The sequence below is a fragment of the Cibotium barometz genome, chromosome 10 (genome assembly GCF_041138505.1).
Source record: "Cibotium barometz isolate CiBa-2024 chromosome 10, ASM4113850v1, whole genome shotgun sequence".
NCBI lineage: Eukaryota > Viridiplantae > Streptophyta > Polypodiopsida > Cyatheales > Cibotiaceae > Cibotium > Cibotium barometz.
Window position 1 is genome coordinate 10824420 of NC_141055.1, and position 26509 is coordinate 10850928.

At 43.5% G+C, this 26509-nt stretch overlaps 1 protein-coding gene across 3 annotated transcripts; it reads left to right on the plus strand.

Moving 5' to 3' along the window:
- Positions 1-14: 14 nt before the first annotated feature.
- LOC147634554 (plastidic glucose transporter 4-like) lies at positions 15-26045 on the plus strand. 3 transcript variants are annotated; one of them, XM_086803645.1, is made up of 14 exons: positions 15-393; positions 1077-1516; positions 22508-22613; positions 22707-22774; positions 22872-23004; positions 23310-23409; positions 23508-23620; positions 23739-23832; positions 24025-24178; positions 24279-24425; positions 24633-24706; positions 24794-24882; positions 24998-25112; positions 25512-26045. In XM_086803645.1, the coding sequence occupies exons 2-14, from the start codon at positions 1234-1236 to the stop codon at positions 25692-25694; spliced, it is 1659 nt and encodes a 552-aa protein (XP_086659771.1). In that variant the 5' UTR covers positions 15-393; positions 1077-1233; the 3' UTR covers positions 25695-26045. The 3 variants fall into 3 exon arrangements, with proteins under 3 accessions (XP_086659771.1, XP_086659772.1, XP_086659773.1); XM_086803646.1 differs by having other exon boundaries at positions 377-820; XM_086803647.1 differs by lacking the exon at positions 15-393 and adding an exon at positions 418-456.
- The last annotated feature ends 464 nt before the right edge of the window (positions 26046-26509 follow it).

Here is a 26509-nt window from a genome sequence, read left to right on the forward strand (position 1 = left end):
CATTTACTTTGAGAGGATTATTATTAATCAAATTTTGAGAAGTTAAGCTATAATTATTCACTAATTTAATGCTGCTTAGCCTATCTCCAAAGGCCATTTATCAAAATGTAAAAGAAATTTTATCCAGTTTAGCAGCCCCCCAGAGCCTAATTTTTTTCTGCCTAGAAAGAGCCAAATTCAGTCACTGTTTGCTTGGTCAAAATTTCCCTTTAAATTGGGCCAAATTTTCCATTCTGCAATTGTCTACCTTTACTACCTACTGTTTCTCTCTCACATCATGGTATTAATAAACTGTTTCTAGAAAAGTAATACACAGATCTGTCTGCATTACTGTTGAATGCCCACACATTTGTCGACTAACCTGCGCAGCTTAGATAGCTCCTTTCTGATCTGGTATGTGTTTCCAGGCAGTGGGTTCTTGTTTCTTTTTCTAGGTTTCTTGATTTCTTGTTGGATGTATGAATCCACACTTCCTTCCTGTATTTGTGCTCTCTCTATTTCAGTAACATTTCTTGATTAATTTTACTCAATTTTTGATGCGCTTTGATTTTGACTGGGATTTTCTAATCTCACAAATGCATGCTGTTTAGTGAATTCTTAGTTTTTTTTCTTGAATGCATGCCATGCACAGATCTTTATCTTCAAAGCTGTTTTCTGGAAATAGATTGATTAGACTCAGATGCCCACGTTGGCATCTTTCTTGCTTGTGGATTTCTGAGAATTTCCGCCCAATTTATACATTACAAAGATTGTATGGGCAAAAGTCTGGTACAGAATAGCGATTCTATTCTTTCTTTGGATGGTGGGCTGTCTTCAATAGGTCAGAAATCTTGAAGCAAAGATGGCTTCCCTAGCTTAGCTGAATGCTTGCTTTGCTTTAGGGTTGAAGGCTTAGTTGAATGGGTCCTTTGGTCCCCTATAAAACATTGTTATCAATGAACTGCGCATTCAATTAGGGTTTAAGCCGGTTGTCTTTGATCCCCCCCCCTCCCCCCCCTTTCCTCTTTTCTAGGTACTGTGTGTGTGTCTCCTCGAAGCTTTTTATTTCTGACTCTATTTTCCTTTCTGGCTTTCAGGTCTAGCCTCCCTCCCACTCATGCAGCACTGAGCTGATCTAATCTCACCAGGCTTTTTAGCACACGCAGAGAGAGAGAGAGAGAGAGAGAGAGAGAGAGAGAGAGAGAGAGAGAGAGACCTATTTCAACAAAGACTGTTCTTCAAGAAGCCAGAAGTATGCAGCTAGGTGCTGTCTCAGCCTGCAAAAAGGTGTGCACCACACCAGGATCTCATTTGGGTCAGAAACCCTACACTGGACCTGCCCATAAAGCATCTACAGTCAGTAGGGCAATTCTGAAGGGAGTTGAAACAGCTCCTCTGAAGCATCTCTCCAGGAGAGTGCTGTCTTTTGGACCTTCTTTGTACATGGGACAAGGTCTCGGCCTTATCGGGATGTCGGAAGGCCCCAGCAGGAGGACTGGCCAGAAGCATGTGCCTGTTGTCCGAGCAAATGCAGAAGGTCAGTTTCTTTTTTTGTTTGTGCCAGCTTGTATTTGTGTCCCTCAAAGGGTTTTATTCAAAGCTTTTGCAGTTTGGATAGAGGGTTTCACATAGAGCTTTTCCAGTAAGGATACCATGGTCCGTATGCTCACATGTATGTTGTTGGATACCTCGCATTCATGTCCCATATATGGGGTTCACTTACATTCATGTATGTATTCGGATAGCTTGCATATATCTCAAGTGTGAATTGTTGACAGAACTGTATCAGATTGTTGCAAGTGCTCAATCCAGCACTATTTCAGCCTTTATTGAGTTTGTTTGATTATGAAGTTCCTTTGGGTTGAAACCGTTAACACTGTCAAGCTATATAGGTCTATGGAATGCTTATGTGGCCTTCTAGCTTCTCTTTCTGTTGTTACACAAATGCTTTGCCAGGTCAAATTGATGGGCCTTCCTGATGCGGCACCATCCAACACAATGTTGACCTTTAGGGTGAATGACGGGTGGTCTTGTATAATTTTGATACAGATCATCAGTTCTGGTTGATTGGTTACAATTATCTATTTTTCTATAAGGTTTGTGGGGTTTATTGTTACAAGAAGTTGTTGCCTAGTCAAATCAATAGGTGTGGGTGAAGTTGTACTACAGCAAGGTTAATTTTAAGGTTTGAATGCGATTCAACCACGTCAGTGGTGTCTGGTTGACATGGAAACCCAGCATATTTGTGATGTTTGGGGCTTATGTGCTATGCCCTATGATGCCCTTTGATTGATGGGTCATGTAGCATTATGCACATGGTCCTGTAGCATAACTATTCAGGAAAGCTTTTGAGTAAACCTGAAGGTATTTATCTCAATTTGTGAACTTGAATATATTCCATTTCTATAAAAATGTATCTTTCAGCACTTAAACAATGAAAGTTATTGGTGCCATGCCTTCACTGATTAAGAGGGGTTGATTAGGACCAGTGTGAGCTCTCGTTGGCATCAAAGGCACCACTGGTCAAGATGCTGCAGATTTCCTCAGCCTTAAGACCAGTGTGAGCTCTCGCCGGCATCAAAGGCACTACGGGCTTAGATGCTGCAAATTTTCTCAGCCTTTGGAAACCTGTTGCAGCCAGAGTTATAAAAGCAAGCATAGCGCATGTGCTGAATGTGGATGTGTGGGAAAGGACAGCTTATGACACTGAATCCTAGACTCTAGAGGTGCAAACTGAGGTTTAGGGTACAAGGATAGCAACTGACTCAGGATCCTTCATGGCCACTGTTTGGACTTCTACATCTGCACATTAAAAGTGGATTATCTAACAATGCTCTTCCAAATTCTGCAAGGCTGATTACAGGTAGGGCATTCGAGGCCGTTTTGTGCTGCAATGGCACTACTTAATCAATACTATGCATTTCAAGGAGGATACAGACCAAGGCATATATTGAAACACATGACAGCCTAGAAACAAAGCTGTGGATAGTGCAAGGTACATCTCAGAGTAAGCGGATATGGAGGAGGTACAATCTTCAGATAGTGCTGAGGCTAGTAATACTCTGATATTCCGGATCTAGACCCATGACTGAGGGCTAGTAATAAAGTGGTAATCAACCCAGTACAAAACAGATAACTGGTAGCGTGTGAAGATCGACTGGCAGAGCTGCTGGCTGTGGCTTAAATAAGGTGCCTAGAGCCAAATGCATAACAAAGGCATGCCACGAGATCATGGAGTCAGCCAAAGGTTCAAGAAGCACATATCAAGCAAGTTATAAAAGCGTGCAGTCGACATCAAGTACAAGGCTGAAATAGGTGGGCAAGTGTCGCCCAAGCCTTTCTTTTGCAGGTTTGGACCCTGCCCAATTATATGGACAATCAACAGTATCGCTATGAAGCTGCAGCTGCCTTGCTGTTGGATGATGCACAAGGTGTTTCATCTGAGTTGATTGAAGACATGCAAGCAACCATCACAAGATCCACTTCAAAATCACTAAAACAACGAGGTGTGGCTCTAATACCAATGTTAGGAGCACATACGTGGAAACCTTATTAGGGTTAGAATAACATGCATTGAATCCGAGATCAATGACCGCAATAGATTGTGGCTAGAGACTCTCTTCCCAGCCATAGGCTACCTTCCAGCGTGAGGTAAGATTGTTGTGAGTCAGCCAGGCCCCGATGCTGCCTGCCTGCAGCTACTCTGGCCTTGAGGTCCGGCACGCCTTGGAGACCTCCCTCTCTTCGTAGATACCTCATAATAATCACAAGTGAGCCCAAACTCACTTATATAGTAATAATCAGGCTATTATTAGCCGACTGCTTTTATTATAAAGCTCTTAGCCATAATTAGCCTTTAGTTAGGTTTTTATGGACTCTAGGCCAATCTAGGCCTCATCCTTGCTAGCCCGAACAATCAAGAGCATGTGTGGAAAATTGAATGAATGCAAGAATAATCATGTGTGTGTGTGTGGTGTGAGTTTCGTGCACAAGACACCAGAGTGGGGCTGAAGATTGGCCACCCCCCCTTTTAGCAATTTAATATTGCCAAAAGAAATTGTACAGACACATATACACAAGAATGATTAAAAATATTAAAACCAAAATAAATCTAAAAACAACCAAAAACTCAAAACAAATGCACGTACATACACTGCACGTGCATGCACACAAACCACAACCAACCACACTTGCACACATTTTTACTTATACGCAGGCACATACATTTTTACTTACATAGCCATGCCTTTTACGTGCATGCTCTTTGTGCACACACGTACACCCACAATCACCCATACATGTATCCACACTTGTGCACAAAACAAAAGCATCATATGGCACTGTGGTTGTAGAGCAGGGTTGGGTGACGTACATGTTGGATACCAATGCTTCCCCCGAATATTGTATTGTCTAGGCATTGCGGCTAGCTCATGTTTGCCCCCCATCATGAGGAGTAGCCATGGTTGAGAAACATGAGCACCCGGCATCCCCGTATTCACAAGGGATGGTGGTCTAGGAGGCCAGATGATTTAGTGGCATGTGCATGCACATGGACATGCCTAATCTGGGGCTAATCCTTGGTGGGCAGTAGATAAGCCAAGCTCAGATATTTGTAGAAGAAGCCCAACTTAATGTCACCCGAATATTGTATTGTCTAGGCATTGCGGCTAGCTCATGTTTGCCCCCCATCATGAGGAGTAGCCATGGTTGAGAAACATGAGCACTCGGCATCCCCGTATTCACAAGGGATGGTGGTCTAGGAGGCTAGATAATTTAGTGGCATGTGCATGCACATGGACATGCCTAATCTGGGGCTAATCCTTGGTGGGCAGTAGATAAGCCAAGCTCAGATATTTGTAGAAGAAGCCCGACTTAATGTCACTCCATGACCAGATGGCTACAATTGGCAAGAGTGTGCTCTCCCTGGATCTTACTCGTTGTTGTCTAAGGGTATTGCCGCCTAAGTGTGATAGTTTTGTTATATTTTTGAATGTTGGTGTCTGGCAACTTATTACTTCGGGATGAGCACATGTGGATGCAAAGTCATGATGGTGGTGACCAGGCTTTCTCTGCTAACACAAAGAAGAAGGGTAAGGATTTTCTAACTCTTCAAATTAGAAGAAAAAGGTTAAATGCTTTTATTGTAACAAGAAAGGACACAGCCAAAGAATGCATGAAAAAGCAACTAGATGCCAAGAATGGCACTCTAAAGACCAAGGAAGAATCCAATCAGGCTCTAGAAATAGAGCTGTTTGTTGCCATTGAAGAAGTGTGCAGTGAGACAACTAATGTTGCAACATATGATGATTCTTGGATCATTGATAGCAGAGCTTCTAGGCACATGACGAGTTGGCAAGGATTCGTATTTCTCCTTAAAGCTTGTGGGAGATGACATCATGGTGGCAGTGCGCAATGATGCAAAGTACCCAATCAAAAGTTGTGGTACTATTTCATTTATGTCTAAAGAAGGTTGTACAAAGAGTCTTTCAAATGTTCTTTGGGTTCTAGATATGAAGAGGAAGCCCCTTTCTGTCTCGACCATCACGGACCATGACTTGGCGGGTTTAGTTTAACAAGAATGGTGCAATCATTCTTGATGGAGATAATAAGGTCATTGCATAGGGCATTCGGAGGAACAACTTGTATGAGATTTTGGCATTTGTAGTCGAGGTCGATTTGGGTAGCAACAAACTTTGGCATGAGAGATATGGGTATCTCAGTATGCAAACTCTTTTACAGATACAGAAAGGTAAGCTAGTTGAGCATTTGCCACCAATTCTCGATAGTCTGGATGTATGTGAAGCTTGCATGATGAGTAAGCAACACAGGGAACCCTTACCACAAGTGGGTGGATTTAGGGCCAAAGCTCCTGTGCAGCTCGTACACATTGATCTCTATGGAAAGACGAGTACGATTGCACTTGGAAGTTCTTCTTTATTTTTCACGTTGATAGATGATTACATTAGGAAGATTTGAGTGTATTTTCTTAAGGAAAAGTCTCAGATTTTGAAAAGTTGGGCTTGCGTTGGTTGAAACTGAGACAGGAACAAAATTGAAGGAGTTTAGAATGTTTGATAAACTCTTGGGTTTTTGTAGATTTGACACACTGCCAAATATGCTACATGCTACATTGGGCTGCTATCTCATAACTGTCCACATGGAGTAGGTAAATTTACTCTTAGACACCCTGTCCTAACATTGAGGGGCCCGAACGGGGCCCAAGATGAGCCCGGATGGCTGTTGGAGGTTTGATCTTTATGGGCCGAGTGGACACTGACGGTGGCATTGACTATGACCGCAGATCTACGTAGTCATGTCATAGCTGCTCCACATATACAGGCCTATATGGATACACGGCCAGTCCCTTCTCCACACAGTTCATTAATCATCATTGTGAATTTAATCACTAGCTTCTTCTAGCATACAACTTCCGTCTTACCAATTCTAGATCAGCCATCGAAGCTTCTCACACGAGCACACGGGTATGGGGCTTTGCCATCTATTGTATCACTTTAGTAATACAATATTATTCTCCATCTCTATTATTGTGCAATTGATTTTTAAAGTTTGGTGCTGTGAAAGATCCTACTTCTTGTGAGTATTCTCTTGTGTACACCACATGTTATATCCTCTTACAGTACTGTTGAATTCCGACGGATCTCCTGAACACATAACACAAGTGATTAGTACAAAACCCCCCTAAGAGGGGTACAGGCTAGCCCACCTCCGAGTCGTAGGCTCTATAGTTCAAACCACCCTCGAGCCAGAGGCTAAGGTCTTACTCCCACAGATCCATGCCAGTCCTTCGACATGCCGATCTATGCTCTGCCACATGCGTAGTGGGAGCCTTGGTCGAACTGTGACCAATATTGAGGTTGTGACAACAATAATCCATGTTTCACATATATAGTGTCCATTGTCGCTATAAATAACCATCCTGTTATAAATAGCCAGTATACATGGATTTATTAATAATAACCTTAACCAACCGTATTGTTAAATTTACAGCAATGTGATGAGCTATGGTGGATCAAATGCTAGAATCAATATCATTAGAAAAGAGATTAGACGAAAATTAAGACGTGATTAGTGAGCAATTAACGGATAGCTTAATGTAGGCTTGGATAATCAAAAACCAGCAAATTCTCATTAGGCCAATGCTTCAATTTATAGAGTTTACATCCAAGCATCTAATCCCACTGATCTCTCCTTGATTCACTCCAGCTCTTTTGCTTGATTCTCTCCACCTCTTCCCAGAATATCTCCACATCTCCTAAATCTTCTCATGCTACCCTTTATTCTCTCCTAGTAGATGCTTCTCACCTTTTAACAGCTTCTCTCACATTTACAGATTCTCTTTTACAGCCTCTTGCTAAGGGCTTGTTCCCGCACACATCCTATTCACTTGTATATTTCAAGACCTCTTCTCAAGTGAATAATCTTAGCACACCTGGACTCTATACCAAGTTTCCCTCTCTTGGTAGTCCGCGACCAGTGCCTCAAGTTCCTAAACTCATAGTCCTTGACACTCTCTCTCTCTATGTGTCCAAGGCTACAAGTGTCCGTGACCTTGACTAAAGTGCTCACACATACATCTACCACATGGCCTACATCATCGGTGGCTCAGAGGTGGTTTTACTCTGTTGGGGCAGGTTACATTGGGTTGTGGGGTTTCTCTCTCTCTCTCTCTCTCTCTCTCTCTCTCTCTCTTAAAAAAGATGATCTGACTCCACTTCCTTAGGAGCCTCCATGAAGTTTTCCGATGTCGTTCCTTCTCCACTGGGTTTGCTGTAGCAGTCTCTTGCCATGTGTCCTGGCTTTCCACAGTTGTGGCAAGTGAAGGTCCTTCCTCCTACTCTGCCTCTTCCTCGTCCTTGTTCTCGAGAGAATCCTCCTCGGGTGAAGAATGCTTTTTCATTATTTAAACTGAGTGCGATAAGTCCTAATGCTTTCTCATTCCTGCTCTTCCACACATTTTCCCCACTCACCTCTGGGCATTCATCTCTTGCTTCAACTAGCCCCCACAGATTTTTCCTCATGAGCAGATACATGGTTTTTGTCTGCCATGTATAAAACTGCTTTCCATTAAATTTAGCTCTCTCTTGTGCCGTACTTATGATGATGTGAAGGGGGTCTTACCTTTTGATCCAATTTCAAGATTCAAGGGCAGTGTCTACCCTTTTACAACTCAATCTGGTGTTTAGGTGATGATTACAACAGATTTATCAGCATAAATTCACCAGAAATTATATTAAACCAAGGGTAGCAAATCTATACTGGATGGTTGGAGTATCAAACCATCTTCGAATTGCAATCTGAAGTTATAGAGATCTGTATCAGATACCCAATGGTTAATTTGAACCCTCAATTGTACCAAAATACAGTGATTAGTGTTGATTAATCACTGATTAGCAAATTAATCCTCTGTTTTGTGTGCAAAAAACAGAGGATGCGGGGAGTCCAGATCTGGGGTCTTAGAATTCAAATGAGCTCAAATCCTTTCAAGGCCATCAATAGCAATTAGTCTAGTAGAGGATTAAGCCAAGAAACACAAGATTTGACTAAACATTGAATGCTTAATCTCTGTTTTACCGAAGTCACCTGCAGATTTGATGAAGAGCTTGGATCTCACTGTAGACTTATGAAATAAAAAGCTGTCTTCACGAGCTTGTAGAGCACCCTTGAAAACCCTTGGGACCAAGAGGAATCAGAGCCATTGTACCTGGTGCAGACAAGACCTCAAATCTCCTTTAGAAAAAAGGCGCTGGCGAATTCACGAATTTCAGTAGTTGTAGAAGGCGGTTTGGCGAATCGCTTTGATGGGCTGGAGCATGGGGCTTGTGGCTATGTGTGGCTAAAAGCTTGGAGGCTATTGTTAAGCCTGGAGGGAGATCAAGCCCTTCCACCAGCTAGGGGTACATAAGCTCTTTGAAAAGAAGAGGTAAAACTTGATTATCTACTAATCTTGATTAGCTAGGTGATTAGCAAGATAATGGGCTCATAAATTTGATGGATTCTAGGTTAGGCTCTGATACCATGTTAAATTTGCAGCAATGTGATGAGCTATGGTGGATCAAATGCTAGAATCAACATCATTAGAAAAGAGATTAGAGGATAATTAAGACGTGATTAGTGAGCAATTAACTGATAGCTTAATGTAGGCATGGATAATAAAAAACCAGCAAATTCCCATTAGGCCAATGCCTCAATTTATAGAGTTTACATCCAAGCATCTAATCCCACTGATCTCTCCTTGATTCACTCCACCTCTTTTGCTTGATTCTCTCCACCTCTTCCTCCCAGAATATCTCCACACCTCCTAAATCTTCTCATGCTACCCTTTATTCTCTCCCAGTAGATATTTCTCACCTTTTCACAGCTTCTCTCACATTTACATATTCTCTTTTACAGCCTCTTGCTAAGGGCTTGTTCCCGCACACACCCTATTCACTTGTATATTTCAACACGTATTAGAATGCTTCGTTTGAATCTCAGGGCTCTTCTAACCTTGCTAGATTAGGCCAGCCGCCACTAATCTTCAAGATTTGTATTAGGTATTCAACATACTTCCTCTCCTCAGACATTTCCACTCTTGAAAACAAATCTATCTAAGAAAGAAAACTAGGAAACCTATGCTATAAACTAGCAATTGTCTCCCAAGTCGAAGCTCCTAAGTCGAAGACATTCCCAGCCTTGGTAATAAACAGGGGAAACTCAAACTACATCTGACAATTGATTGCGTAATCCGGTTCACCATTCATGCACTTTCCACTTATAACTCTGTCATAGGAATTGACTAAATCTGTAGCCATTGTTCCTTCAACTATCTCAGTGGAACTAAAAATGGACCAACTCGAACCAGAGTAGTGAGGAACACAACAATCCCTTAATCCAACTGCCAAGGAATCGGATAATCTGACATCACAGAGAAATGTCGTAGCCAATCAAATTACCTATTCTATCAAAATTGGCTAATTCCTCGTACCTGGGGGATATAAAAAAAATACCTTCCCTCTATGAGAACCACAAAACTATTAGATATCTGAACACCTGCGTCATAAATGACCTCTGAAAGTGTTCCTATCAAGACCGTGTCCAAAGCCAAACACCTATGATATAACTCTCGTACTGTACCATATCCTCTGCCAAATGCATAACTGTGGAATTGGTTGTACAATAGGTCAATTCTTTCTAGTTCTACACCTAGAACTACATCTTCAAGTTCTAATTCTCAAGGGAAACTTAGGTTGACACCCATACCAAACTTAACTTGTTCAATATATCATAGGCAGATCCTGAACAATCACATGATCTCTCAGTGCTGAACATGTGCAATGTTCCACCTGATCTGATTATCTATTGATTTCAATATGAGCAAAATTTAGTATGAATCTGGATCTCTATAAAATATATATACGTATGCCAAGATCCATCAGAACGGTCTTTGCGAAGCTGGAAAAGCTTCACCTCACATCTGGCAAAGCATAATTGCTTTTGTCAAAACATATAGATCCTAGTTGCAAATGCCAAGCAACAACATAACACTCTCTCCGATCATCTGCAATCCAGAGTCTTGTTCTTCCTTCCTTCCTGTAATTGATTTCTCAAATCAATTGCCACTTCCACTTAGTCCAGAAATCCACCAAATAGGAATATATATGTATCCAGAAACCTTGCATGTAGCAGATCCTAGCATCCCATCCCACCAATACACTCCATATAGGACCCCATTTAGACATAAGATTAAGTGGAGTGATTAATTCCTTCCTAATCCCGCCTTGACACAACCAGACACCCACCTGAAGGACACTGACTTTTGTTACCCACCACATCAATCTGCCCTATATGATATTCCTAGCAAATGTTGGATGGCATTTGTTGTGGAGTCCTTGCATGTTGTAATGGTAGTGAGTTTTACTTGGGGAGCATTTTGCATGCACCTTTGTTTCATCTCAGATTTCGAGAAGAGAATGTTAGAATATGCAGTGGAGATGATGACAAAATCTGAGAACACGAGCAAGTGCACTGCAGAAAAAATACGGCAATGGAGAAGGAGAGAGAGAGGCATGTAACTCTGTTCTATATACACAAGAAAATCCCGAATCTATGATATAATGAATGGGGGGCCATGGGGCCCGGCCCCATAAGTGCAGTCGGCCTACAGTAGGGACAGCCGACAGCCTGCTGAAGTCCCACGACTAGGTGGCAGTTGATGACTTGTAGAAGGAGGTGGTTTCTCCAGGCTTTGTGGTTCCGGACTCAAAGGGGGTGGTTGACAGGTTTCAGAAGGCCTGGCATGGTCTTCATCAGGTTTCCAGGACTTGTTTTTGCACCGTAACAGGTGTTGATCCTTGTGAGCAGTGTGATGCCTCTTTGACTCAGAAGCAGAGTGGTTCATTGATTTGGTTGTTGGACACCAGATTGGACGGGAGCTTCCTGATGAGGCAGTTGAGCTCATGGTTGCGGATGACTCTTTGGGAGGCAGGATTGCGTTTCCTGTGGTTTCTGCGGCATGCAAAGGATCATGGACTCTTGTACACAGGAGGGGGATTGTTGGATGGAGTCCGACTCCACGGTTGGAGTGACTCAGTTTGGGGAGGAGATCCGGACACGAGGAGATCTACTTCAGGCCCAGGAGCAGTTTTACGAAGCAGTAAGAGGCAGTCATCTTTTGCCTTGTCGCGGACAGAGGCAGAGTACCGGGCTGCTTGTGAGACGGTGAGGATGCAGAGGTTGCATTGCAGGATTGGGCTTCCACTGGAGGAACCCATGGTCATCCAGAGGCACTTTGTTTGTGAACAGATCGTTGCTGATGACATCTTGCTAGAGTTCTGTTCGACGGAGGACAGTACGGTGGACCTCTTCACGAAGTCGCTCTCTCAGGTTTTGCTCAGGCGGCACCCCAGCTCCCTGTGGTTGGTTTCACAGTCAGGAGGTGAGAGGGGGTGTTAGAAGTGATCTCCTGTCTATTTTTGTACACCAGGGCCTTTGTTGTGGGTGTGCCCGCCCTTATGAGGTGTTTTATCATTTTTCCCCACTCCCCGCATTTTTTCCCTATTTTTTCCCATTTTCCGTGGTGTGGATGGATGCCAGATGTTGGCAGGAGTCTCTGGTGGCTGGCCGACTGCCCATTCAGCAGTCGTGTGGTTGGCCGACTGCCTAATCAGTAGTCGTGGAGTTTTCTCTGCAGGTCGACTGCTTCATGCAGTCGTGGAGGCATTTACTGCTGGCCGACTGCTTTATGCAGTCGTGGAGAGCCTCTAGAGCAGGCCGACTGCATGCATGGGGCATATAAATAGGCCCCATGCTCCCCACCACTTTTGTATTATACTCCGGGATCTTCTTGTGTATATAGAGCAGAGTTACACGCCTCTATCTCTCTCTCTCTTGTGCTGTGATTTTCTGCACTGCGTTTTGCTCATGTTCCCAAATCTGGTCAACATCTCCGCTGCGTATTTTGACAACCGGAACATGCTCAACCCCTTTTTTGACAACAATCTCATTCCTCTCTAGATCAAACAATCTGTATCCCTTGGAAAGAGAGTTATATCCCGATTCCCACAAATATAAGCTTTTGGGACTTGGAGTCGAGCTTCCCCCTCTGCTTCTTCGGAATACGTACATACGCATCGCTTCCAAACACACGGAAGTGGGAGACATCACCTGCCAAAGTATGCCTCAAAGGGAGTCATGTTAGGTGAAGACCAGTTGAGGATATGGACAGCTGTAGCCACAGCCTCTCCCCAAAGTGGACGAGGAAGATCACGATGCTCCAGCATCGTCCTCGCCATCTCCACCACAGTCCTGTTCTTGCGTTCTACCACTCCATTCTCTGAAGGCGAACATGTATTGGCCAGTTCCCTCTTGATGCCATGATGTGCACAAAATCTGACGAAAGCATTTGAAGAGAATTCACCTCCTTTGTCAGCCCTAAGAGTCTTTACCTGCAATCCACTATTTCTCCACCATCACATGCCACTCCTTGAACCGAGCAAAGGCTTGGTCCTTCTGGGACAATCATCAACAAGCAGCATAAAATATAGCGATCCTCCCAAGGATGGTGTCTGCATAGGTCCACACAAGTCAGTGTGAACCAACTCCAATGGTTTCGAAGCCCGCCTGGAAGCCTGCTTCGGAAAGGATTCCCTGTGCTACTTACCACGTATGTAAGAACTGCAACGTCCTTACCTGCTGCCAACATCTGGCAAGCCAACCACCATCTGGTCCCGGAAAGCTCGCCGCAGCGCATCCACATTTAAGTGGCCAAACCGAAAGTGCCACAAGTCACCAACCTGAGAACCTGTCAATGAGGAGAGTGCGGAGAGTTTGTAGATACCATTCTCTACGCCGCCTTCCCAAACAACCTGGCCAGTCTCGCGGTCCCTTAGAGCAACGGAATGCTCCTCAAATTCCACCCGGAAGCCAGTCTTGCAAACCTCATGCACTGACAATAGATGAAAACCAAGTGTTGGGACGTAAAGAACATGAGAGAAATGCATACCCCCCTTGCCGTCGGGAATGAACTCCATCCGGCCCTCACTGTGTATTGGAATTGTTGAATTGTCACCAATGAAAATGCGACCTGACTGCCGTTTCAGATCCAAAAAGAAGTCACGGGAAGGAGTCATGTGCCTGGAAGCAGCACTGTCAAGAATCCACTCTTGAGTATCCTTTTGCGGTGAAGCCAACTGCCTCCTCGCTCGAAGACGATGAAGCATCTGAGTCCATCATCTGTAAGTGCACAATGGCTGGAGTCTTTGCAGGTGAAGCTAAAGAATCAGCACTCTTTCCAGTCCGCTTAGGACACTTCCTCCAATAGTGGCCTTTCTCGCCACAATCATTGCAGGACCTATCGGCCTTCAGTTTCTCTTGGTTTGTGTCAGGCTGCTTCTCAGAAGACATCTCCGATGAAGCCTTTCCTTTGCCCTTGTTGTTATTCCGGCCTTTCAACCGTTGGCCAGTTAAGGTCTCCGAACCTCCGCCCTGTGGAGGGTTCGTGAATCTTTCCTCCTGGTCCAAGACCATGGGCACAAGCTCCTCCCATGTAATGGTGCTGAGCCTACCACTGATAATCAAAGGAGAGTAGAAAGCTGAGTACTGAGAAGGCAAATGTGACAGCAATGTGATGGCCATATCCTATGATGATATCTCCTTCCCAGCCTAAGAACTTCCTGCTGAAGAGCGTGCAGCTTGTTAATGTGCTCCCACATCGTCAAAAACTTTGCAGGATTCGTAACTTGAATCTGCACTTCCAAGGAAATCCTCTTCATGGGCGATACCCTGTTATAAAGAGAAGCCAAATGCTGCCATATATCTCTGGCAGCGTCATATGCTTGATATGATTGATTACCTGCGGTGTGCAGTTGAGGAAGATGAAAGAGTGGACCCTCGCATTGACACGATCCCACAACTGTGCCTGTGCCTGTGCCTCGCGGTCCTTCCGAATCGAGGGTAACTCCCCTTTTTCTACCTCCGGCCGTGGAACCCCAACAACGATGAAATCAGCAAGGTCATAAGAGTCTAGAACAGATTCCATCATTACCTTCCAGATGCCGTAGTTATTCCCGTCCAACTGACGGTCCACTGGGAACGTGGGGAGTGTCGGGATCTTCACATGCCTCTTAGCCATCTCAAGTAAATCTGCCATTGCCGGGATGTAACTGAAGAGGGTTGGTGGGTGGGAAAAAAGAAGAACTTAAACCTGCAAGTGGATGTCCAGCAAATCAACTTGCCTTCCTCTTGCTTCTCCTCTTCCCGAACAGTCCAAAACAGTCCACCAATCAGCAACACAACAGTCTCCCTCTTGCTCACACAATTCCCAAGATCTATCAAGAGCCTAGAGCTCTGATACCATGTCAGAATATGCAGCGGAGATGATCACAAAATCTGAGAACACAAGAGCAAGTGCACATGCTCTTGTGTTCTCAGATTTTGTCATCATCTCTGCTGCATATTCTGACAGAGAAAGGTTACCTTTGTTCCATCTCAAATTTCGAGATGAGAGAGGTGGAACAAAGATGAGATGAGAGAGGTCATCTTTGTTCCACCACTTATTGCATGTGATATGGGATTTTTGTAAAGAACTTGATTATTCACGGATTTTACCTATTGGATGGGGCTTGAGTTTCTTTTTAGTGCGCAGATACAAAGGTGGAAGTGGGTATTATAATTGGTCCCTTGGGAGAGTCCAGCAACTTCATATAGGATTGATGGTTTCTTTCAAGAAACGGTACTATTCTCGGTAAAGGTAGCATTCCTTGAGTCTATCCTCTCTCGAGTTTTGAACTTAGGTTCATAGGATTTACATGTGGTAGCATAATCAGGATCTGGCCAGCCGTATGTAGGTATGATTTGGTCAGTGAGTTGCTATAGACACAGTATTACTTGAGGCATGATTATCATGGATGAGTGTTTTACACTTACGAAAGCCTCATGATCTTTATTTGGGGCAAGAATGCCATAGATGAGTGTTCTATACTTATGGTAGCCCCAAGATTATGGGAGGAAATAAAAGTGATCTTGGGCTAGAGTAGATATGTGAGCCAAAGGTATCTCGAAAATCAAGTATAGGTCATAACATCAATGCTATGTATATCACATATTTGCATATCATGTCAACCTCGAGTAACCACACTGGTACTAAAACCTAGTACCGATTCAACTCTGGAAACTCTTTGTCAAAAGATGACTGAATAAACCGTCTTTGAGATCGTGTGCACTATATCCAAGAAATGTGCTCGATCAAATTCACGATTTAAGGTTACTGTGGGTAACTCAAAATAGGCAAGACCAATGATTGTACATGAAATAATAAGTAACTACAAGTAGTCACAAATCTTGTCACTAGAACTCGGCTGTAACACACATGGATTGCAATCAAAGCAAATGCCTAATGAAATTCTTTGTCGAGGCTTTCCGATTTGCATCTATCTATCTAGGACTAACCAATGTATTCTTGGATGCACGGAGGAACTATCGATCATGACAACTCTGCCGTCAAAATAAAATTAGATAAGACTAAGTTTGAGAATCTTGAGAACTTTACAGAAGCAGAGAGACGGGAACAAAAGTTTTGAGATTCCGAGAACAAGAGAACTCGGGTGGGGGAGCAGAAACACCATGTGATACGTCTGCTACAACAATAGAGGAACACCCTTGCATACTTCTGCTACAGCAGAGAAAACTTTGATACTTCAAATACCAGGGTCCATGGAAATGAGTAGTGGATGCCACTCACGAATGCCCATTCCACTTTGAGAGAACGTCCATTATGAAGTCATGCTTTCGATCCTTCACATACTCTCTTGGTTCACACCAGGTAGCTTGCAATCACTAGGATCCCCACAAAAGACATGGGTCCCCTCTTTTGGAACGCATGGGTCATGGAATAAACACCAAGTACATCCGCATCCAAGAGTTCATCTAAAAAAACTCAAGGTTATCTTGGCAAGACCAGCCAAAGAAGGCTTTTTGGTCTTCCAAGTCAAAGGTCTCTACAATAATTCTTCTCTATAGGTTAGGGCTTTTACCCAAAAGGAAATGATCCATCTACAACTGCACCACTTAAATATCTAGAACAATAATTTGTGAGATGTCATGTACCAGATGGGACACCGAGATATATGTCTCCAAGGTGTGTATCACCATCTGAACTTCCAAGAGATGATCGACTCCTACAATGGTCCAGATCTACTCCTTCAGATCAGTCTTCCATGAATCCGGGTAATCAACAAGGAGAATTTTGGTCCAAGTTGTTCCGCTAAGGCATTACGAGCGCATACAAATCAAGAAGCTATCAAGAAATCTGCTTCTTGCTGCATATTCAAACAACTCTCCTTCCACATATGTTTGCTCCTCGTGGGTGTGAAGGCCACGGTACTCTCTAATGGAGGGGAAAGAGCCATTAGGTATCTGGAAGGAATCATGAAGGAAAAAACAGTCTGCTCCAAAAATGGAAATCTACTCGGATCAAGTCACTCCCCAAACAACCACCCCATGAAGTATGACGGCAAAGGATTAATGCCTTGCGTGATGAGGTACGGTGTCTGCCAATGCCTGTCTTCCGCCTGTGTCTACTCCTTCTCACCCATAGATGCTTGAGGGGTGAGAGAATGTGCTACAGTAAACAGGTGCTCTTGTCTTGACCACAACTACCGAGCCCAAATGTCTCTCTCAATCTCAAGTGGCCATCTAATGGTCATGCTACTCCCTGGCCATTTTGGCCATGGATAGTGAGAAAAGGGTTTCTTGTGTGAGAAGGGCATAATAAATTCTGGATTTTCAGAAAAGCAAAGGGAAAAAATACAAAAAAAACTCTGAGAATTGTGCTTGAACCCCTTACCTGGACTTCCCCACGTTTCGTGTACAAAAAGCAAAGCGCGAGTTCTGCTCCTCACAATTTTGTCCCAGGCTGACTCTTGGTAAAAGTCTCTCGTATGGTTCAGCTTAGTGTAGGAGATATCTGTGCTTCTTGTTTGTTTGTTTGTTTGTTTGTTTGTTTAGTTTTTTAAAACAGCTCTCTGTTTCTAGCTTAAAATAGGCCATTTTTAATAAAAAAATATGGGCGTCCCCTTTAACATGCCAAAAAAAACACATGTACTGCTAAAAAAAACTGGCATCCTGCCAATGAGGTGATACCCCAAGTGGTGAAGGTGTGCCTAGAACGAGGAGTTCCCGGGTTTATAACCCCATCGCCTACGGGTGGATAAAAAGCGCCGGTGAAAATTGGTAACTATGAGAGGATCTTGGGCTTAGGCTAGTGGGGGGGCATGGGACTGGCATCCTCTTAACTCCAAAAAGCACCCTTGGAGGCTTTTAGTGTGCCTCCACTCTGCTTACACACGGCTGGATGGCCTTCCCCCCCTCTACTGACTGCTGTGCAGACATCAACCCAACCTTGGCTACCTCCACGCCCAAATTTGCATGCTTTTTCTGTACCTGCCAAAAGTAGAGGTGTCGGCTTGTGTGCGTATTTCCGCCTCTGCTCTCAGCCCTATCACCCGTGTGAGCTCAGTCTGTGTGCGCCATCTTTTCACCCCACGTACCCCTTCTTTCCCTCTGCAGACTGCGTGTGTATCTGCTGGCCGCTCTGATCAGGCCCTCCTCCTTGTCTTATCTCTTGCGCAAACGCCCAAGGCTTGGCTTTCCTACACAGCTGGGTCTGTATGCTTGGCTTTGCATACCCACGGGATAGCTTCACTGCCCTATGTGCAGGCTGCAAAAACAGCCCTCTAAGAGCTTTACTTACTTACTCTCTTCTATCCTTTCACATGTGGAGGCTCAGGGAGTCTTCTTTCAGCCCTAAACACCATCTTGGAACAACCTGATGCAAAGCACGAGAGAGAGAGAGAGAGAGAGAGAGAGAGAGAGAGAGACTTGAGTTTCAGTATATTCATATAATACAAAAAGGTGTACAAGTCTGGGCGAGGCATAGGCTGCCATCAAAAGGTGGTATATCACCTAATCTATTTCTGGTCTAAGGATCCTACTCCCTAGAGGAGTGTGTGACTCTAACTATGAGCCAATGTTGCCTTGTATGGGCCTTGAAAATCCTCATGGACGGGCCGACTTGCTGTCGGCCAACTTCTTGGACAAATAATCACTTTTTGCTGCAGCTGACAGGAACATGCTCCTTTCATCCGCTGGACGACATGTGTCTTCCACCAGGTCTTCCTGCCCATACTAGCAGCACAAGCTCCAAAATCTGGTTCTATTCTTGTTCTTTATCCGTTGCCCTTCAAGGATCATCCGTGGGATCAGCATGTACATGTGCATGCACATGACATCCCCCTCTGCTAAACTTGATGATGGGATTCCAACTTGTGTTCTTGGATGACTGTGATCATCCCATTGTCTTGCCGTGGTCACATGCAGAAGCTTTGGGAGTCTTCTTTCAGCCCTAAACACCATCCTGGAACAACCTGATGCAAAATGCAAGCAAGAGAGATGGAAAGAAGAGAGAGAGATAGCTGAGTTTCAGTATATTCATATAGTACAAAAAGATGTACAAGTTTGGGCCAACCATAGGCTGCCATCAAAAGGTGGTAAATCACCTAATCTATTTCTGGTCTAAGGACCCTACTCCCTAGAGGAGTGAGTGGCTCTAACAATGAGCCAATGCTGCCTTATATAGGCCTTGGAAATCCTTATGGACTGGCTGACCTGCTGTCGGCCAGCTTCTTGGACAAATAATCACTTTTTCTGCAGCCGACAGGAACGTGCTCCTTTCATGCGCTGGCCGATAGCCTCCTGTGTCCTCCACCAGGTCTTCCTCCCGTACTAGCGGCACAAGCTCCAAAATCTGGTTCTATTCTTGTTCTTTATGTGTTGTCCTTCAAAGATCAGCCGTGGGATCAGCATGTACATGTGCATGCACATGACAATCCCATGCTTACATGCCAACATACATGTAACAGGGTAGGTACATGAGCATGAAACTCAGTCAGACGTGAGAAAAAAAAAGAGAAATTAGGTTTTTTTCCATGGGGTCTCCTTCTGCAAATCCTCTACCACACGATCTCGAATATTCCCCCACTCTTAGAATCCATGTAACCTAACATGTCAGCAGAACACTAAAAAGCATAAACTTTTTTCTTGAGATGAAAACTTAGGCATGGTGTAGAGAAATACCTTCAACAATTATGCATCAAATCAACCTTAGCACAAAAGCGTAGAGAATACCTGGATCTTGTGAATCCATGTAAAGTAAATAGAAAAGCTTACTGAGACCACCTTCTATGCATCGGGATACCTTCTATGTTTAGGCCGCTCTGATACCAAGTGTTAAATCCCCACGGATCTCCTAAACACAAAACACAAGTGATTAGTACAAACCCCCTAAGAGGGGTGTAGACTAGCTCACCTCCCAACCGTATGTTCTATGCTTCAAACTACCCCCGAGCCAGAGGCTAAGGTTTGACTCCCACAGATCCATGCCAGTCCTTCCACATGCCGATCTATGCTCTACCACATGCGTAGTCGGAGTCTTGGTCGAATTCTGGCCGGTGGTGAGGTTATGACAACAATAACCCATGTTTCACTTATATAGTGCCCACTGCCACTATAAATAATCATCTTGTTATAAATAGCCAGTTTACATGGATTTATTAATATTAACGTTAACCAACTGTATTAGCCTGCTTCTTCCTAATCCCAAGCATGGTAGCCATGGAGTTTCGAAACGGGTTTCAGAGGTTTATGCCTTCTGAGAGGTTTCATAAAAAATTCAAAGATAAACATATATCTCTATACATAGACTCTAAATATTTATATATATATACATAGACTCCAAATATATATATATATATATATATATATATATATATATATATATATATATATATATATAGATGAATCCAAGAACATGCCCAAATTCACCTTATAAGAAAGTGCAAGTTATAAACTCATGGTAGTCATCTAAATATTGATGCACATTGCACAAGATGTCAAATTAACACATCAGATGAGTTGTAGATGAGCTGTATTATCTCCAAGAGAAGTCATGAAAATCTTCAAACTTGAACTAAATAAATCACAACTACCCATCAGCTGTAACACAAGTCATTCTCTATAAGAAATCATGACATGAACATTCAAATACATCTTCATAAGACAAAAACACATGTTTATGAATCATGATTCATGGATGAAAAATAGGAGAATAGTCGCTAGAGGCATAAATGAAGAATCAAGGCTCTCAAGTCGAAGAGGCTACATCAATGAAAAATGAGAACACCAATGTCAATACATAAATACTGAATAGTGAAGCCTATGTAGAATCCAATGAGATCAAATCTCATCCTCATCCTCATCACTCTCACTACTAGTTGAAGACTCCTCAAATGTGTCATCATCTGTAGGGAATGGTGCAACACTATTACTAGCTCGTTGGGATCGAGTAGCATGAACAGGGGATAAAAGCTCCTCATACAAGTGCACGTTATCTTAAAAAAACCCATCACTTTTAAAAATAAAAGAACTGAAACCTTAATACTTCAAGAAACCCACCAACGTTTAAAAAAAAGAGTTTTAAAAAAAGCCTTCAAAGAAATGTGAGTTTCAAACATGAAATGTTTCCCTAAGATCTTTCATGGAAGAAACACATTTCTTGGCAACTATGATCCCAGGGCTCCCCTAACCTTGCCGGATTAGGCCACTACTACTGAGGATTAGTACTAGGTACATAACAAGTACAACGGTGGAGCCAAGGGAAAATAGGGTAGGTGGTTCTGCTAATTGGTGGCGGCAACTCTACGCAATGGCAGCAACAACGGCGTAAAGAGGGGTGGGGAGGTGATGCTGGGCCAAGGAGGTGGTGGCAATGGCAGCGCTGAGAGGCAGCAATTCTAGGTGGAGAAGGGCAATGGCGCATTAGGCAATGGTCAATACAGTGGCCAAATGATGGTGGTGTTGCTGAACAAGGCAACACACAGATCTGGAGGCAGCAACCAAAACAATGCACTTTAATGGCGGAGCTGAGATTTTTTGATTGAGAAAGATACTTTTAATCTTTTGCCTCGATTTGTGTGTGCGTGCCAATGAGCAGAGGTTAATTTACTTATTTTAAAAAAAGAAAGCTTTTCCCTCCATTTTTTTCCCGACTGGCCTTAGGCCCAAGATCCTTCCATAGTTACCGATTTTTCACCACCCGTAGGTTTCCGCCCGTAAGCGCTTAATTATCCGCCCGTAGGTGATGCCGCCGAGGAAGCACCAAGGGGGGTTTTGAACCCATGACCTCTTAGTCCTAGCAAACACCTTCACCACTTGAGCTATCACGTCATTGGTTTCCCTCCGCGTTTTCCCCCTAGCATTCTTTCCATAATTTTTTTCCCTTAGGTTTTTTGCTTTGAACATTAGTTTTTTTTTTAAAACTTTAGGGTTAAGGGGCTTAATGATAGCAATTCGGTTTCACACTTGTTGGCTGAAGATAGCAAAAAACCCAACTTATTATCGTAAAAAGTAAGCCCTAGCATCAAGCAGTTATTCACACGTGGTTCCTTGGGTTTTTTGGTCCCCAAAACGCTTGGACATTCATGTGCATAAAAGCAGGCATTGTCCACACTGAAAACAAGTCATATTCACATTTCAATGTCTAGACATTATGCAGAAATAACATTTATATCTGAAAGCAATTAATTAAAGAAATATCCCCACTTTCCAAAGCTTTGTATAAAGTTTTTACAAGGAAATTCCTTGGGATTTCACAAGTGGTGAGACACAACCCCCCCCGGGGCCTCTAGCATCTTTTGCCTCCTCTGAGGGTTGTAATCTGCCTACAGGCAGACGTTTCTTTTTTTTCTGTAGCATCTTACCTCCTCTGAGGATTGTAATCTGCCTACAGGCAGAAGTTTCTTTTTTCCACTAGAAGGGTCTTTGCTTGGGGGTAAACAAATTGGCTAGTTCGAAAGGCTTCAAACACTTTCTTATCCCCCCCCCCCCCCCCCCCCCAAAAAAAAAAAAAAAAGCAAACTGACCCCCCAAAAGACAACCTTTAGCTTTATCTTTTAACACAAAGTGATTGCTGGTACAGATGGGGACATAGTAGCTTCAAAGACTGTGGCTTCTTCACAAGGCTCGGTTCTGCCGTATGTTGCTGTTGCTTGTTTGGGTGCCATTTTGTTCGGCTATCATCTTGGGTATGTTTAGTCTTTGCAAAATATGATGGATACTTTTCCATTTCAAAGCTTAATAATTGGAAGCTGGTGAAAGTGATTACTGCCTGTTTGCAGTGTCGTTAATGGAGCTCTAGAGTACCTTGCTAAAGATCTTGGCATTGTTTCAAATACCGTGCTGCAAGGTATGATTTGGAATAATGATCTTCACATAGTCAGCGGTAACATCAGGCTGGTCTTTTGCAAAGCCTCATCTTTTTTGTTTCGTTTGTGATTATACAGGTTGGGTTGTCAGCTCAACTCTTGCAGGAGCAACAATAGGCTCTTTTACTGGTGGGGCTCTGGCTGATCAGTTTGGTTGTACTCGCACCTTTCAATTAGATGCGGTCCCTTTAATTGTTGGGGCCATTCTCAGGTTTTCACTTCCAGCTCTTTTAAGATTTGAAATGCTGCCTACTTTTAGAATACTTAAAATTTCTGAAAGCTGCTGGATGACATCCATTACATACAGTGGTAAGCCGTAATCCTCTGGTAGGCAGGGAATCTCCATCGTCCAAATCCCACCTGTCTGATGGGTGGGGGAAATGTCTGTGAAGGGACAAGGCCATCATTCTTGATGGAACAAACTAGCTTGCTGGATTGCTTCGTAGATATTATTATTTTTGGTATATGAAAAAACTCTCAAAATTTATAACGCCGCATTTTTGCTCTGAAAAGCAGTGCCACGGCACAGGGTGTACATGCCATGATCGTTGGAAGGTTTCTTGTTGGCCTTGGCATAGGAATCTCGTCAGCTCTTGTGCCTTTATATATCTCTGAGGCAAGCACATGCTGCCTGTTCATTTTGAGTATTGAATAGTCTTTTACAAATTTGGTAAGAATTCGTTTAGTTTTGACATTTTTCTTCTTTCCCTACAGATTTCACCTACTGAAATTCGTGGTGCATTGGGCTCGGTCAACCAGCTTTTTATATGTGTTGGCATCTTAGTTGCGTTGGTGGCAGGCCTGCCGTTGGCCAGTAATCCTTCCTGGTAAAGCTCATTGCCTAGAAAAGCAAGCTAGCTACGCATTGGCATGGCTAGGAGGTCCTGTCAGACTTCCTTTTTTTAAACTTCTAATAGTGCCCACACTTTTGAAATCACTTTTCAGGTGGCGTACAATGTTTTGGGGTGCCGTCATTCCAGCTGTTTTACTTGGTTTTGGCATGCTTTTTGCACCCGAAAGCCCCCGTTGGCTTTTCAAGGTTAGCATCATGGGGAGAAAAGACACATAGGGAAGGATGCTATACATGCCCAATAGTAATTTTAAGTGCTCCGTACGATTTTTGTCTCTAGGTAGCAAAAGACTTTATGATATGCCAGTAGCAAGATAATGCAGTCGTGTGTTTGTTTAGCCAGAAACTTGCTTAAGGTTGCATGTACTTTGTCCACTGTAGCAAGGGAAAATGGCTGAAACAGAACTTGCAATAAAGAAACTATGGGGAAAGGGGAAAGTGGAGATGACCATGGCCAATTTGCGAGCTGGTAGCAGTGATTCTGGAGGAGAAGATGCAGGCTGGACGGATCTTTTCAGTCGCCGCTATTTCAAAGGTGTTCTTGATGTCACCAGTCTTTGAGTTGGCTCTCTTGAGTTGAAATTTCAATGTTTGCTTATGAGAATTCATGCTGATTAGTTGTTATGTATGAGCAGTGGTGACTGTCGGGGCAGCACTTTTCCTGTTTCAACAATTTGCTGGTATAAATGCTGTGGTTTATTACTCAACGTCGGTCTTCAGAAGTGCTGGCATTACATCTGATGTGGCAGCAAGTGCTCTGGTCGGAGCTGCAAATGTTCTTGGTAATGCAGCTCATTATTTCATGTGCAAGCATGAATGTGTGCCAGAGAGGGTTGGGAAGAATTGAAGGGAAACGGAAGGGGGCTGCGGAATGGAGACAGAGGCTAGTAGTTGGCTACATTCTGTAAAAAAGGGAGAAGGGGGAGGGGCAGGTTTCTCAGAATGTAGAATCCTCAATTCTTCTGGCTGTTTTTTTTGGGTGATTTTAGGTACCATTGTGGCTTCCTCCTTGATGGACAAGCAGGGGCGGAAAAAATTGTTAATCACAAGCTTCTTAGGAATGGTGAGCTTTCAGTTCAATTACCTTTTTGAAATTGTTGTGGGCATCCGCCGGCACTTACTGATATTTTATGAGGGCTGCTTGGTGCAGGCTCTTTCAATGCTAGTGCTTTCCCTAGGCCTTTCATGGCCGTCCTTGGCTGCCTATGCGGGCCCTCTTGCTGTGCTTGGGACTGTCTCGTAAGTTGAAACAATACTGCTTGAGTTAAAGCTCAATTTGATTGATGCCTGTTTGGTCTATAGACGTTGTGGACGTGATCAGAACCTGACCACGACATCATCTTTTAATGTGCAGATACATACTTGCCTTCTCTTTAGGTGCAGGTCCTGTACCAGCACTTCTGCTACCTGAAATATTTGCCTCAAGAATACGTGCTAAGGCGGTGTCACTCTCTCTTGGAGTACACTGGGTAAGGAATTTTGTCATGATTTTCTTGTTTATTTCATATTCTCATTTTATACGTTGGAGTTATGCACTGGGTAAACTATGCGCACGTGCCCCCACCCATCTGCTTGCCTTCCTGCTGTTGCATGCGATCACACACATACGTGCACGCACGTACAAATGACACACACACACAAACACGTGCACAACACACAACTTTCACAAATCACAGCGCGTGCACATACACAACATGGGATGTGCACGCGTGCACAGAGAGAGAGAGAGAGAGAGAGAGAGAGAGAGAGAGAATCTTCTTGTTAGTCGATGGGTTTAGCTGTTAACTTCTTTGAATGATACGCTTTTCACATGAAAACATGAAAACCCAACCAGCTAATGCTACTCGCTGTTATCAATTTTGTCACAGGTCACGAATTTCATGATTGGTTTATATTTTCTGAGCGCGGTGAACAAGTTTGGTATCAGCACTGTTTACCAAGGATTTGCAGCTGTCTGTCTCGTTGCAGCCATATACATCGCACAAAATGTGGTGGAAACGAAGGGAAGATCTCTTGAAGAGATTGAGATGGAGCTTAGTCCTGCTGCATGATTTTCCAAGGTTCTACCTTGGGTTCCAGAATGTGATTGCAAATTTTGAAAGGCTGTTCAAGTGTAGCTTGGAGTCTACTGCAATAAAATTGAGCTGTGATAGATTGAATGGGATGAAGTCCAGGATATGGGTAGCAGCCTATGAACACAAGCATCGTGATCTCTTTTTTGAGTAGTGGTGACTTTTCTGTAGAGAAGGCATGATTTGTGTTGAAATTAGTGTTGCATAACGATGGTTACTGGTCTTCACTTAAAACAAGAAATGCAAGAGGAAAGCCCACTTTGTTAACCTTCAGGTGTTTGAAGGTTATGCAAAGACAACCAATTTTTTTTTTAATTTTTTTTTTCCACACCTTGATTTTTCTTGGTTGAGCAGCTTGTATTTGGAAAGAATGCACACCATCAGTTGGATTTCCTCTTTTTTCTCTCAGGGTCTTCGCAGACCTCTTCCCTGCCCATCAGAAGAAAGGGGAGAGGTCTGCACAGACCTGTTAAGGGGAGAGATCTGTGAAGACTTCTGAGCTCCTCACAGACCTCTCCCCTGCCCATCAGAAGAAAGGGTGGGGGTGGGGGTGAGGGACGGATGGGCAGGTTGTTGCAAGCACTTATCCTTTGAATCAATTTGTCTTGCTCTGCTTCAGCTTAATTTGCTGTCGTGGTGTGTCATTCCCACTAGAGCTTTAAGAGATGCCAAGTGTTTTTGACATGCTAGTTGTCAACAATATTAACACACTGATAAAAAAGGTTATAGAACGCATTGCCTTTGTGCAACTGGACCCCTAAAAAAAAACGAGTCAACCCCTGCACACAAAAAAC